A 13,302-nucleotide genomic window follows, 5' to 3' on the forward strand; every position below is an offset into this window, starting at 1 on the left:
GCTCATGCTCTAATAATAATAATAATCGCTGGGGTTCAAACATTGATGGACAGAATCTGTTCTTTCAGGATCATGATGATACAGTGACTTATGCTGCCATCAGAGGAAGAGAAGATCAACCGCAGGATCAACTTTACGCCTCTGTGAACAAGAACAAGACCTTCACAAATAAACATTAATGATACAGATCATGAGCTCATCATATCAGGAGCAGACGGGAAGATTTCATCTCTCTGGTGTTTGGAGGAATTATATATTTGTGTGTGAACGAGCAGATATTTGTTGAATGTCCTGTGAATATGAATGAGATTTATTGTGAATCATCATCTGGTCAGAGCACAGGATCTCATCTATATCATCACAGCTACAGTAAAGTTAGAGACTGAAGCCCTGATGTGTTTTCATACAGGCCAGACTCAATCTAGTGTCTCTCAAGCCTCTTCCATGACTGGAGTCTGTTTATCTGCTGGATTTCTGTCTGAAAACCTTCATCTTCATGCAGAAGCTCATGCTGAAATGATCCTCTTGCTTCAGCTTGTATATCAGCTGTTTCTTCTACAGAGAGACGTCCGTCTGAGAATTACATCAGTGTCTGCTCACATTATATTGTCATAAAATATCCTAAAATTTGACTTTGCAGTGTGTATATGTCACGCTATTAAATGTAAGTTATTTCTTTCTTTCACATGTGACAATACAGATCATGAAAAATCATGAGTTTAAAGAAAAGTTTTTGTCTCTTCCATTCCTGTAAAAACAGACGTAACTAAACTTGCTCTTGTTGGAAAGTTTCAAAGTTAGAATTCACGTTTTAAATGAATAAAGTGGCAAAATTCGAGAGCTTGTAGATTTTAATTTTAGAACAAAATATTAATATTTGTAAATTAAAAAAAGACTGACCTAGGACGTTCTTAATGATAACAGCACTAAACACTAGACAAGAGAGTCCATTACCACACTCTGGGCTACAAGGAAACGCTGAACATTTCGACACCATGTTTCACAGTCTCTAGAGCAGGGATGGGCAACTTCGGTCCTGGAGGGCCACTGTCCTACAGAGTTTAGCTTCAACCCTAATCAAACACACCTGAACAAGCTAATCAAGGTCCTCAGGATTACTAGAAAATTACAAGCAGGTGATTTTTTCAGGGTTGGAGCTAAACTCTGTAGGACAGTGGCCCTCCAGGACCGAAGTTGCCCACCCCTGCTCTAGACACTTCCTCGATGTGGAATTGACTCTCTTCTGCAGCCTGTCTCTAGTGGCCAGTCGATGAATTGCAGTTTAAGTTACTTCTGTATCGGCTTCACAAGAGAGACTGGAAGGTTGCCGCCTTAAAGGTACATATCTTTTTTTCGGAGAGTGATTTCTATCAGGATGACTCTGAACCAGACAATGTGGAAACAGACGATTCAGAACAGGACTATGTCTTGGTCAATATTACATAAAACACAAGTATGTTTTGCAGTAACTGCTATTTTAAGAAAAGAAAAAAAAGAATATTACTGATTTAAAAAAATTAAAATAAAAAAATAAATTGAGGGGACCTAGGATGATAACAGCACTAAACACTAGACGAGAGTCCATTACCACACTCTGAGCTACAAGGAAACGCTGAACATTTCGACACCATGTTTCACTTCCTCAAATCTGCTTCACAGCTTTATCAGCGCTTTAACCTGTTCTGAGAACAGAGCTATTCTCTGAACGTGTTCAAATCATCCTGCAAAATCACCATCATCTGGAAATCACACTGAATGCTGCACTTCAAGTCCATTTCAGAGTCTTGCATATCTGAGCTTTCTCTATTCTCCTGAGTAACTCTCTCAGTTAAATGATCTATAAGAGATCGTTTGAGGTTTTGCATATGTGATAGTCCTATTTCTCTTTATTTTGCAGATTTTAAACACACATAAACACTAACATTTTGCATGAAGCATTGGCTTTATCACATGTGCTGTCGATGAATAAGTGATGTTACTGCCATGATGGTGTTGTTCCAGCATCTACCAGCAGAGGGTTGATGAGATTATTCAGTCAATTCCTGACCCAATCCCAGATGAAAACAGTGAGGATCAGGCACTCTTTTAAAAAGACAAATTTCCGGCTATACTTTTGGACTCTGCTCATATATAATATATATATATATATATACACACACACACACACACACACACACACACACACACACACACATATATATATATATCACAGAAAGGTGCTTGACTGTTTAATGTACAAGAGCAGCATGTATAATAAGAATAAGTTTAGTCATGTTTGATTGATTAATCTCTCACTGAACTCTACACATGCTCTGTTCTGCTAGTTTCCCTGTAGCTCTGATTACAAGATCTGCCTTCATACGACTGATTCAGGGTTTAAGGCCACGCCATCCAGTTTGGTTCAGAAACCCTTTAACAATGAAAACAAATGTTTATTAATGCTGTAATATCTGTGTTCCATAGCCTATACAAGGCATCTTAAACAAGGCTCCTGGAACTCACTGTTGGGCCCTGTGTGAATATGAAGGCCCCAAAACCTCTTCTAGAACTATTTTGTCCCATCCTGTTTAAAATTATATTTATTAGAACCACTCTGAGCTTATTTTTGTGTGTGAAAGGTATTGGAAAATTGCCCATTTTCCCTAAGTTGAAGTGAGACTACATTTTTAAACATTGCCTAATTTTTTATTTGCCTCATTTGCATTTTTATAAATGATCCAACAAAATGGGCCTAGAGAGAGCAATAGAGTATGTTTTAGCATAGTTATTATTTACAATTTGAACTGTAAAAAGTAAAAGCGCACACAGTTCACTCTACAGTTGTTTGAACGACTGTAAAAGATGCACCTTCAAATAAAAAAGGCAATTAAGCAGAGAGTGTGTATTAAGTGTGTTTTAATAGCCACAGCACTCGAAACCACTGGTCCGATCAGATTGTAATACCTATCACCACTAGACTAGTGACGTCAAAACCATCCACAGGATTCTGTGAGACTATGAGGGGTGGACCTCAGTTCTTCTAGATCCGGGGGCAAGAAAAGTTTGAGAGTTCAGAAATATAAGAGCTCAATCCCATGTTCATGCGTATGAATACAAATCATTAGTAAGGATTGTAAAAAAAAAGAAAAAAAAAGTGTATTGTGATTATTAAAGCATTTGCTGACCAAACAGAATTTCATAAAGTTTAGTAACAACATGTAACAATGTTTACATCAATTAATTTGGATAAATATCAGGTACTGTATATAGCTACATGTTCATTTCTCTCAAAGTAAAATCTCTCACTAATGCTGTAAACATACATTGGTATTATTATTAAATGTTTTAAATTAACAACAGTAATATAATGCGGTTTTTATAATAATAACATTATAATATTTTTTATGATAGGCCTATGAGTATAATTATAATATTAATATAGTGCATATATTTAGCACAAATACTCCTCTCTAATTTTTCTAGCGAGGCCTATATGCTGTAGTCATTAAATGGCTTTTCTGAGGTAAATATTACGTTACTTGACATATTGTTCTCCAGTTGTTTTATTGACCTATTTCCGCGGTTGAAGCACTGAATGAGTGATTACATGAGACATGATACATTTCAGCAAGTTGTAGGCTACTGTATCTTCCAACATAGTTCATTCGAGTTTATTTACTATTAACTAAAGAAGAGCTTTAGATCAGTTCACGTGCCGCTTGAACCGAGGTGCTACTACGATCTGTCACGTCATATTTAAGAGCGCCAAAACGGTATTTATTGTTTGAATTTCTTAATAAAAATTGGCATAATTTGAAAGCTGAGACTTTATCAAAAGTAACCTGCCTTGTCTTGTCTTGTCTTGTCTTGTCTTGTCTTGTCTTGTCTTGTCGATCATACAAGTCATAATCCGTCCCTTCTTCAGGACCAGATCAGATTTTCTGTCCAATCAAATGCTCTCTAGAATCTGAAGCTCCGCCCCCTACATTATAAATAGACGCTGAAGCTGCGGCTGAAATCGGTCACTTGTTCACACATTTACTATTTTCTACATGGTGAATGGCACATAGTGCACTATATAGGGGACAGGGAACCATTCAGACAGTGTAAATGCTTTCCATTGGGGCGAATGAAGTCTGGTCACCCAGGGAACTGATAAGAATGTAAATGTGTACCTTGAAATGCAATGGAAGTCACTTTGGAAAAAAGACAGAAATGTAAAATGGTTTGGCATTAGTGTCACGAGATCCGACTGTGGTTTAAGTCATAATTGTAAAATGATTAAAATAATAAAATCATTAGAAGTAAAATCATTGAGAATCTGTTCAAACACACACACGTCCTTCCAGCACAAACAGGCTTTAGTAATAGTAGAGGAGAGCGGGACACAACATAACGCTTTTGGACTTTCTCAGTTTGTGTAAATCTACTCAGGGTTCAGAGTATTTATTTTTCCCACATTCATTTCCCACATGTCTACAATTATGTGGTTTTGTTTTATTAATACGGTGTATATTTTTTACTTGATTTACTCTGAAAGAATGGAAGTGAAATGTGACAATATGCCCCATAGGTGGAGTACATTATGACCATATTACAGATTAAAATGCTATCTGATCTAATCAAAAAATATACAAGACAAACTAAAATATTTTCTCAATAAAATACAATTATTCACTTTTTCATATAAAATAATGGCATTTTTTAATAATTAAAAATAAAATATTTTTTGAGTTTGACAATGAACACACCGGCAAACACAGCTCAACATAGTTAAAACATGTTAGAATAATTCCTAATTATTTATTTCACCTTTTTGTCATGTTTTCTCAATAGAATTCATAAAAGTATAGAATAGAATATCATAGTTCTAATAGGGGCTCATTGTAACGTAGTGTGACAACATGCCCCGCCTGAGCAAACCCTGCAAGTGTCTTCTAAAGTATTGTTTCTGTCAAACTGACTCCTCGTGTCCAGACAAAAGAAATAAAGAATCAGCGATCAGTGGAGAATGAAGAAACAAGCTTTCAAGAAGGATTTATGATACGTTTGTTTCTGAACAGAGCAGATCTTAGTGAGATCTAATGAGCAATCCAGACATTATACAGATGAGCGAGAGAGACTCTCCAGTCCTCAGAGCCCAGCAGAACCAGACCCAGGAGAACCAGGAGAACCAGAACCAGCAGACCCAGGAGAACCAGCAGAACCAGGAGCTGGAACACAAGCCGGCAGTGAAGAGAGAGTTTCTGCGCGAGAGTTGCGCTGTGGTTCTGCTGCTCGGGTTCCTGGGTCTGATGTGGGTTCTGGTTCTGATCTCAGTCCAGCAGCTCATCATCAGCAGCAGAAGCACAGGACACTTCAACGCCACCCGGGCCAGGTACACTTTACCATAGTACAGCCAGGCTATCAGGTGCCTTACTATAGTATTGCATGATTACCATATTCATACTTTCGTTTTTGTTTTAAGCATGACTTTAATAAAAACGGTATCGCATTCAATGCCTTGTAAGCTTAAAACAAGAAAAATAAAATTGATTATTTTTATATAAAATATTTACATACCTTATTGTGAGCAACCATTTCAAAATGCTCCCAGACAGGGCAGGATTTCCTCTTTCTTGCTGGCTCCATTACAAGGAAAAAGGTCACAAAAAGCAAACAAATCCAAAAGAGCAATCCAAATCAAAAAGCAGTCCAGTCCTGATCCAAAAATACAAAGCAATCCAAATAATCGTATCTAATTACTATAATACTATAATATAGCTACTATAATTAATAATAACAATATACTATAACTAATCTAACCTGATATAATGTAATAATATACAACCCTAACACATATATCACACAATAACGACGATGACACAACTCTCTAACTCTGACTCTCTGACTCTACTACTGCTTCTGCTACTCCTGCAACACCCACAAGGGGGCGCGAGTTTCAAACCAGTTTAATCCGGAAGCGACACTCAGACCGAACCGATGACGTATCCACACAAACCGAGGCCTCGTTTGTCATTAGTCGTGATTTCCATGTAAACAACACAAGCCTGGAATCGCGGCTTCATCTGGCACACCAATTTTTTCCCGACACAAGCTCTGACGCCTCGGTTCAAATGTCACACCGCCAGGGGCGGATCTAGAAAAATATTTATGGGGTGGCGAGAGGGGGGCAGGAATTTTTGAGGGGTGGCAACATATGGCAGACGTATACTGAATTTAATCACAGTTAAATTGGCCATAACTTGTAATTCATTGCTGCCAATAGGTATGGGTATCGTTAAGGTTTTAACGGTAGGCCTATTACTACTCTTACCGATACTCAGTGGCGCAACCACCCAGTGTCAGAGGGGTATGCAGCAAAAATGAATTGCTCCCCCCACCCAAAAAAACAACAACAACAACAACAACAACAAAAGAAATAAATAACTGTGCCTTGTAATGTGATAGTTAACAGACAGTACAAAATTGTAATTTCATAATATCTGTGAACTATACTTCACAGTGATGAATTCCCTGTTGAGTGTACCTCTGTCCCCTCTAGGGGGGTTCGGGGGCATGCTCCCCCGTAAGAAAATTTTGTGCTTTTTAATGTTGAATTCATCAATCTGGTGCACTTTGAGAGTTCAAAATTAAAAGCTCCAACCCATATTCAGTGTGCAAATTAAACAAAGAAAAATTCAAACCTTTTTTTAGTAACAGTAACAGTCTAGATTACACTACTAGCCTACATAATAATAGTTATAATATTAATCCCATGATAGTAATCGCCATATATTGCAAAACAAATGCACTGAAAAATAAAGGAAACTTTCATAATTAGTTTTGTACTAATTTCTATACTTCACATTAAAGATGTGATTGGGCAAGCCCAGTGTCAATCAATAAAAGAACCAATGGGCCGCTGATCTACGTGTTTAATTAATAATGTCAAAAAAACCTAACGCGGACTTTTTTTTTGGCCAATGCATAACAACGGCACAAACCCAGCGTCGCCAATTAAGCAAAACAAAACAAAACGAATGGGCCACAGATGTACGAGTTTTATGGGCCTTTAAAAAAAAAAAACGTCTATTAGATGTATCGGCCCAAAAAGCACGCGACCCACCGGGAATCTAGCCTACATGCGTGGACGTCACACTTTAAATCCTACCTGTTGCCTTTGACCACCCACTTATTTAGAACACAATTAATATTGCTTTATATTTTGAAATGTAAAATAAATATATATAGCAAAAGAAAAAGCAATGCTTTAACAAAACAAATAAAACATGCATGTTATGCAGAAGGGTGCAGGGTTTTCTGTTTTATATTCAGAAGACATAGGACACCAAAAACAAAGTACAAACATATGGTCAAACAAAAAAAGTATACAATTAAACAAATATACAAATTATATACCCAGTGCTTTAATTTCAGTAATGTCTACTGACATTACTGTTCAGGAGTAATATGGGCTAAAAAGACATCTAATAAAGTCAGATTTAAAATAGCACTGCATTCATAGATAGATTAAAGTTATAAAAGCCAAAATTATTCATTCAAGAGCTGCGACTGATTTTCTCTTTGCCTTTTGTTGTTTGATTCACATTAATGGAGCAATCGTCCGCAGGTTTATTAGACTGCTGCCTCTTTAAGACCAAATGCAGATCTAATCATTATTACGCATCATATTTTCTCCCAACTATTAACGCCCATTTAAGACATAAACTGTATTTAAGTGAATAAACTGTTTAAGTGAATCTCCAAGACAGCCATTTTGACATATTTGATCGTTTAGATGTGCACACGAAGCCCAAAATATACGTTACTTCTCGTTGCGCTGTGTTTTGGAGCGCGCGCCGCATTTGGAACAGCGTCTATTGCGTCAATTTTGGTACTTTTAATAGCCTTTTATTATCAAACGCGTCCCGCAGTTTGGCAACAGTATAGACTACATTTTACAACAATCACCGATCATGCAAATTGTGATGTTATGTTTGGGTTTTAGGGAGATGACAGCGCACCGCTGTGAAGGGAAGGAAGTTGCGCTAGACAGAATGCAGCTATACCACAAATATATTATTTTTTATAATCATTGGAAGCCAAAATCTAAATCTAAAATAAAATTTGTTTAATATCACAGAAAGTGTAACCATTTAAATGTTTAGTTCTGTCCTCAATAACAAATATAAAATCAGACAGATCACATGCACACACCAGTTAGGCTATGTTTAGACTAATCCTATTGTATTTGTTATTTCCGCAGTTGTAACCTGGTTTCATTGCTGTGATATCTGAGAGGAACTGAAATTAATAGGACTGCTTAGCTAATCAAATGATCGATCTCCTAACTGACACGGTGTGTTGTAACGTAACGGCGACCATCAGTAAACACAAACAATATTTTATATATATTTTTTTATTATTATTATCTTACAAATCACGAGGGAGCGATTTGACCGCTGATTTTGGCTAACGTAATAGACTCGCTGTTTTTGCTGATGCTGAATCGTCTTTAGCATACAATACATTCAATACAAAAGTAACTTTAAGTTAAACGTGTGTTTAAACTACACCTGGGGAAACTCACTTCACCTTCAGAGGCTCTGGGGCAGCTCAGTCTCTCCAGTCGGGTTGCAGGGCCACCGCACCGCAGCAGACTCGCTGTGTGTGAGCCAGACTGAGCGAACGCCGCTCTGCACGTTTGAATCAGGGACGTTAAGTATTTTCTACTCAAGTGATGATGCGTTTAGGGGCGCCCAGGAAACAAAGGTTTTTACCGTAAATGCCGTCTTATTTTCAGCCGGCCTGGCTGACATCAATGGGGTGGCAGCTGGGGTGGCAAGACCTTTACTAGGGGTGGCAGCTGCCACCCCGTGCCACCCCAGTAGATCCGCCCCTGCACACCGCTACACTTCCCCTTCACTTCCTTGTCTGGTCTCCTCCTTATGTGGCCTCACACACTCCTACCTAACACTAACCTGTTGCTTCCTACCTGGAAGATTCCTCGTCAGTGCTTTATCTCCGATCATCCGCTTCCTGTCTTCTGTTATCCGTCTTCTGTATCCAGTGTACATGCAGCACCAACGGATGGTATCCACCAAAGGGATAAATGCCCATAGATATATATATATAAACACTAGATGTGTTATGGCGCAGTCACTTCCGGCATCATCGTTCGGCCATCTTGTCACAGTGCTCTGTGCATTAAGGTGAATGATCAGCACGCACACAAATCCTCTTATCTCGCTGAAATCTTGACGGATTTACAAACGGTTTGGTTTCTTACAAACGTTATTAACGTGGCTATAATTCCGAATGCTTGAACATGTATGTTATAATTTTTCATATGTATGCAGTGTATGTATGCAGTGTCATAACTACATCTCTGACGTTTATAACAAACCAAACCGTTTGAAAATCGGTAGAAAAATGAGCAAGTTATGGTTATTTAAAAGTACATGCACCATTGAAGTAGTGAGCGAGTACACTGTAGCAAGCTGGCCGCCACGTGCGGACGTCGACCTCCATTGGCCAACAGCGCGTACGAGGTATCTAGTGTTTATATATATATCTATGTATATGCCTACATGAGCCTTGCCAGTTCACAAGCACTTTCACTATTCCACAATAATTTTCTTTTATTTTGATTATATATGCCTACATGAGCCTTGCCTATGAACTCGTAGGATTAGGACTGAGGCTAAAGTTTATGTGAATAAGGCTGCATTTGTTGATCAAAGCAGATTCATAAGAACTGTTTCTGTACAAGTTAATTAGTCCCATTTATTATTATTTTTTTTTTCATAAATTCATTCATACAGTTGTTTGTTCATACATTGTGTAAGAACTACATCAACACTAACACATGAATTATGAGGATTAATTGTATTGCTTTGTGGTTTACAGAGCACAAAGAGATTTATTAAATGAAACAATAAAAAAAAATGGATGGGTCTTCTGGGACAGAAAGGCAGCTTTTCCACCTTTTGACCACAGGATGTCGTTAGTGTGCAACGTGTTGAAAAGCTGTAGAAACTCTTCCTGAAGACATTTAATATCTGCTTTACAGACGCTCATGAAGTGTGTGCAAATACTTTCTGTTTCACCAAACTGGAGCTGATGTTAATCATTTCAAAATACCTTAAAAACTGCTTTAGAATGAATTTTCTACAAGTTAGTCATGAATAGTGGAAACCTTTTCAGTAACAACACAATTTTTTCACTAATAATGTAATAATCGTATTTCTAGATTTTAACCGCATGTGGGAAACTGCTAAAATAAAGAAGTGAGACTAACAGTAATTCTCTCGTGTTCAAAAGTAGCCAATAAACTGTTCAGAGCAGATGTGTGTTGAGACAGTATCTCACACGTTTCACACACACTTAAAGCAACATGTTAGTGTCACCTGAGGAGGAGCTGATGATGTGTAAAGGAAGAGCTGTAACTATATAATGAAGAGAAAGACTGACAGAAACACAAAATGGCTGATAAGTGTGATCTGTGTCTGCTGGGACTGATCATTCTCTCTTCACTTCTCACAGGTAAAGAAATCTGTATTTTCTCTAAAGACATTTAGTGGAGTTAGTCTGTCACTATAGCAACTCTAGCAGGATTTCAACACTCATTTGATCTGATGAGAGGAAATTACACAACCACAGGAAAAAGTTTATGTGAATAAGGCTGCATTTGTTGATCAAAACAGATTCATAAGAACTGTTTCTGTACAAGTTAATTAGTCCCATTTATTATTATTTTTTTATAAATTCATTCAGTTGTTTGTTCATACATTGTGTAAGAACTACATCAACACTAACACATGAATTATGAGGATTAATTGTATTGCTTTGTGGTTTACAGAGCACAAAGAGATTTATTAAATGAAACAAAAAAAAAATGGATGTGTCTTCTGGGACAGAAAGGCAGCTTTTCCACCTTTTGACCACAAGATGTCGTTAGTGTGCAATGTGTTGAAAAGCTTCGAGTAATGAACCATTTTATGAAACATTCAAGGGGGAAAGCCCCAGTGCTTCACAAAGCATCATTTCACCATCACTACTTAGGGGCAACAATAAATACAGAATGTGGAGGGAAAGTAGCAACAACGATTACCTTCTTTGAAGTCTCAAACAGAAAACAAAGCCAGTTGCCCACGCAAACCACTGCTCTTCCGGTCTTAAACAGCGCACGGAAATCTAATCACACCTCCGCCCACAGAGAAACGCTCTTAAAGTGGCCGTGTCACTTTTACCTTGCGCTAGACAGATAGACAGACAGATAGATAGATAGATAGATAGATAGATAGATAGATAGATAGATAGATAGATAGATAGATAGATAGATAGTGGTGGATCTGATCTATTTTCTCAGGGCTGGAGAGAGTAAAGAAGAACATTATAATCCATGTGTAGAAACTCTTCCTGAAGACATTTAATATCTGCTTTACAGACGCTCATGAAGTGTGTGCAAATACTTTCTGTTTCACCAAACTGGAGCTGATGTTAATCATCTCAAAATGCCTTAAAACTGTTTTAGAATTCATTTTCTACAAGTTAGTCATGGATAGTGGAACATTTTTCAGTAACAAAACAATGTTTTCACTAATAATGTAATGATTTTGTTTCTAGATTTTAACGTCATGTGGGAAACTGCTAAAATAAAGAAGTGAGACTAACAGTAATTCTCTCGTGTGCAAAAGTAGCCAATAAACTGTTCAGAGCAGATGTGTGTGAGACAGTATCTCACACGTTTCACACACACTTAAAGCAACATGTTAGTGTCACTATAGCAACTCTGCGCTATATAACACTATAGCGACTGACAGAAACAGAAAATGGCTGATAAGTGTGATCTGTGTGTGCTGGGACTGATCATTCTCTCTTCACTTCTCACAGGTAAAGAAATCTGTATTTTCTCTAAAGACATTGTAGGATTGAAAATAATCCAAGATATTTGAAATGAACAAAGACGTTTGCTTTACTGTTTTCCACCCCCTCTTTCTACCAAAATGACCATTTGTAGTTCCTAAAGGCACAGAGGGGCTGATAGTGATCACTGTAGGCCAAGATGTGTGTACTTCAGGGGTCGATTAATTGTCACACATTTAGTACCGTGAGGGAAGTTGTAATTATCTGATTGGTCAGTTTGAACGTCTCACATTTGGGTTTTAGTCACATGGTCAGGGAAAGGATAAAAGAAGATTGTAACTGTTGCTCTGTCTCTTTTAATCTCTGCTCTTTTAATCTGTGATCTCAGAGTTGTGTATTGATACACACAGATCATACTGTATTATTCCTGATACTGGACATAGTGTCACTCAAACATCTGATGATGAAGAATTATCTTCATATTAAGCGTGTGTCAGTGATTTGAACAGCTCTCTGATAAAGACTAATAGTTTATTCTGGAGAGTGTGTTGTTTGCTTTAAGTGAGGGTAATGCTGTTTGTGGAGTTGTTTAATCCTCCTCTCCTGAGATCTTCAGAGATTTAATGTCTTTTATCTTCAGTTGATTTAATCTTATGCTGAGTTCACACTGCACAATTTTAGCCCCGATTTTGTTACTGTCAAAATGTGGCAGTTTTTTTACAGCAATTATTTACAGTGTGCACTGTAACAAATGGCCACATTTTGACAGTAACATGCTGTTTTCCATTAAAACAGCAATATAACGTAGAAACAAATGCATTCTGGGAGATATTTGTCTTTTTAAAACACACCCTATACCCTCATTCACTATTCCCTACATTAGTTCACTAATATAGTCCACTTGACTGAGTGAATAAACACAAGTGAGTTAATTCAGACACTGATGAACACCTGCTGTTAACAAACAGAATCACTGAAGGAAAGAGGAACAAGAAGAACAGATAAAATATGAAATCAACTGAAGATAAAGACATTAAATCTGTGAAGATCTCAGCAGAGGAGGATTAAACAACTCCACAAACAGCATTACCAGCTTCATTTACTACTAACCAGACTGACTTTATTTCTGTCAGACGTCTACAGAAGCTCTTATTAAAAGGTGACAGAGGTTTAGATTAGGGATGGCCCGATACCGATACTGGCATTGGGGATCGGGCCGATACTGTCCTCATATACTCGTACTCGTACTCATAAAAATTCGCCGATACCACGCACCGATACCACGTACATTTTGCGAAACGAAACTGGCCGCCGCGAGTGCTTTGTCGAGGTGAACTGAGTCATAGACGCACGAGCTGGTCGAGCACATCCCTTTAAACAGACAACAGTGGAAAGTTTGTTCAGTCCGATGTCAATGGCAACGAAATTAAACGAGGCATGTAGCTTTAGCTTATTATATTAACGTTAACTGAC

General features: G+C 37.7%; 2 protein-coding genes and 2 long non-coding RNA genes across 6 annotated transcripts in view; 2 read left to right on the top strand and 2 right to left on the bottom strand.

The window, feature by feature from the left end:
* The window catches only part of LOC311297708 (uncharacterized protein), a gene marked incomplete at its 5' end in the record, with an annotated part of 33,429 nt that extends 32,708 nt beyond the window's left edge, over positions 1 to 721 (top strand). Inside the window, one exon of the mRNA XM_084420124.1 lies at positions 69 to 721. Coding sequence (XP_084276250.1) covers positions 69 to 179 — 111 coding nt within the window. The 3' untranslated portion in view covers positions 180 to 721. The remainder of the gene's footprint in view (positions 1 to 68) is intronic.
* LOC311287664 overlaps positions 1 to 13,302 on the bottom strand; it is a 64,360-nt gene that overhangs the window by 35,030 nt on the left and 16,028 nt on the right. The window lies entirely within an intron of this gene.
* On the bottom strand, positions 7,399 to 8,876 carry LOC311287676. Its single transcript, XR_014626773.1, has 2 exons — positions 8,742 to 8,876; positions 7,399 to 8,657 (listed from the first exon to the last, which is right to left on the bottom strand). It is a non-coding gene; the product is annotated as an uncharacterized lncRNA (long non-coding RNA).
* The window catches only part of LOC311287571 (uncharacterized protein), a 37,221-nt gene continuing 34,299 nt past the window's right edge, over positions 10,381 to 13,302 (top strand). Inside the window, exons 1-2 of one of the 3 annotated variants that reach the window (XM_084404472.1) lie at positions 10,427 to 10,506; positions 11,590 to 11,856. In XM_084404472.1, the coding sequence (XP_084260598.1) occupies positions 11,796 to 11,856 (61 nt within the window). In that variant the 5' untranslated portion in view covers positions 10,427 to 10,506; positions 11,590 to 11,795. Of the gene's footprint in view, positions 10,507 to 11,589; positions 11,857 to 13,302 lie in introns of all 3 variants that reach the window. The other 2 variants (XM_084404473.1, XM_084404475.1) reach the window with 2 other exon arrangements.

This window comes from Rutilus rutilus (genome assembly GCF_951802725.1).
Source record: "Rutilus rutilus genome assembly, chromosome: 1".
Classification (NCBI taxonomy): domain Eukaryota; kingdom Metazoa; phylum Chordata; class Actinopteri; order Cypriniformes; family Leuciscidae; genus Rutilus; species Rutilus rutilus.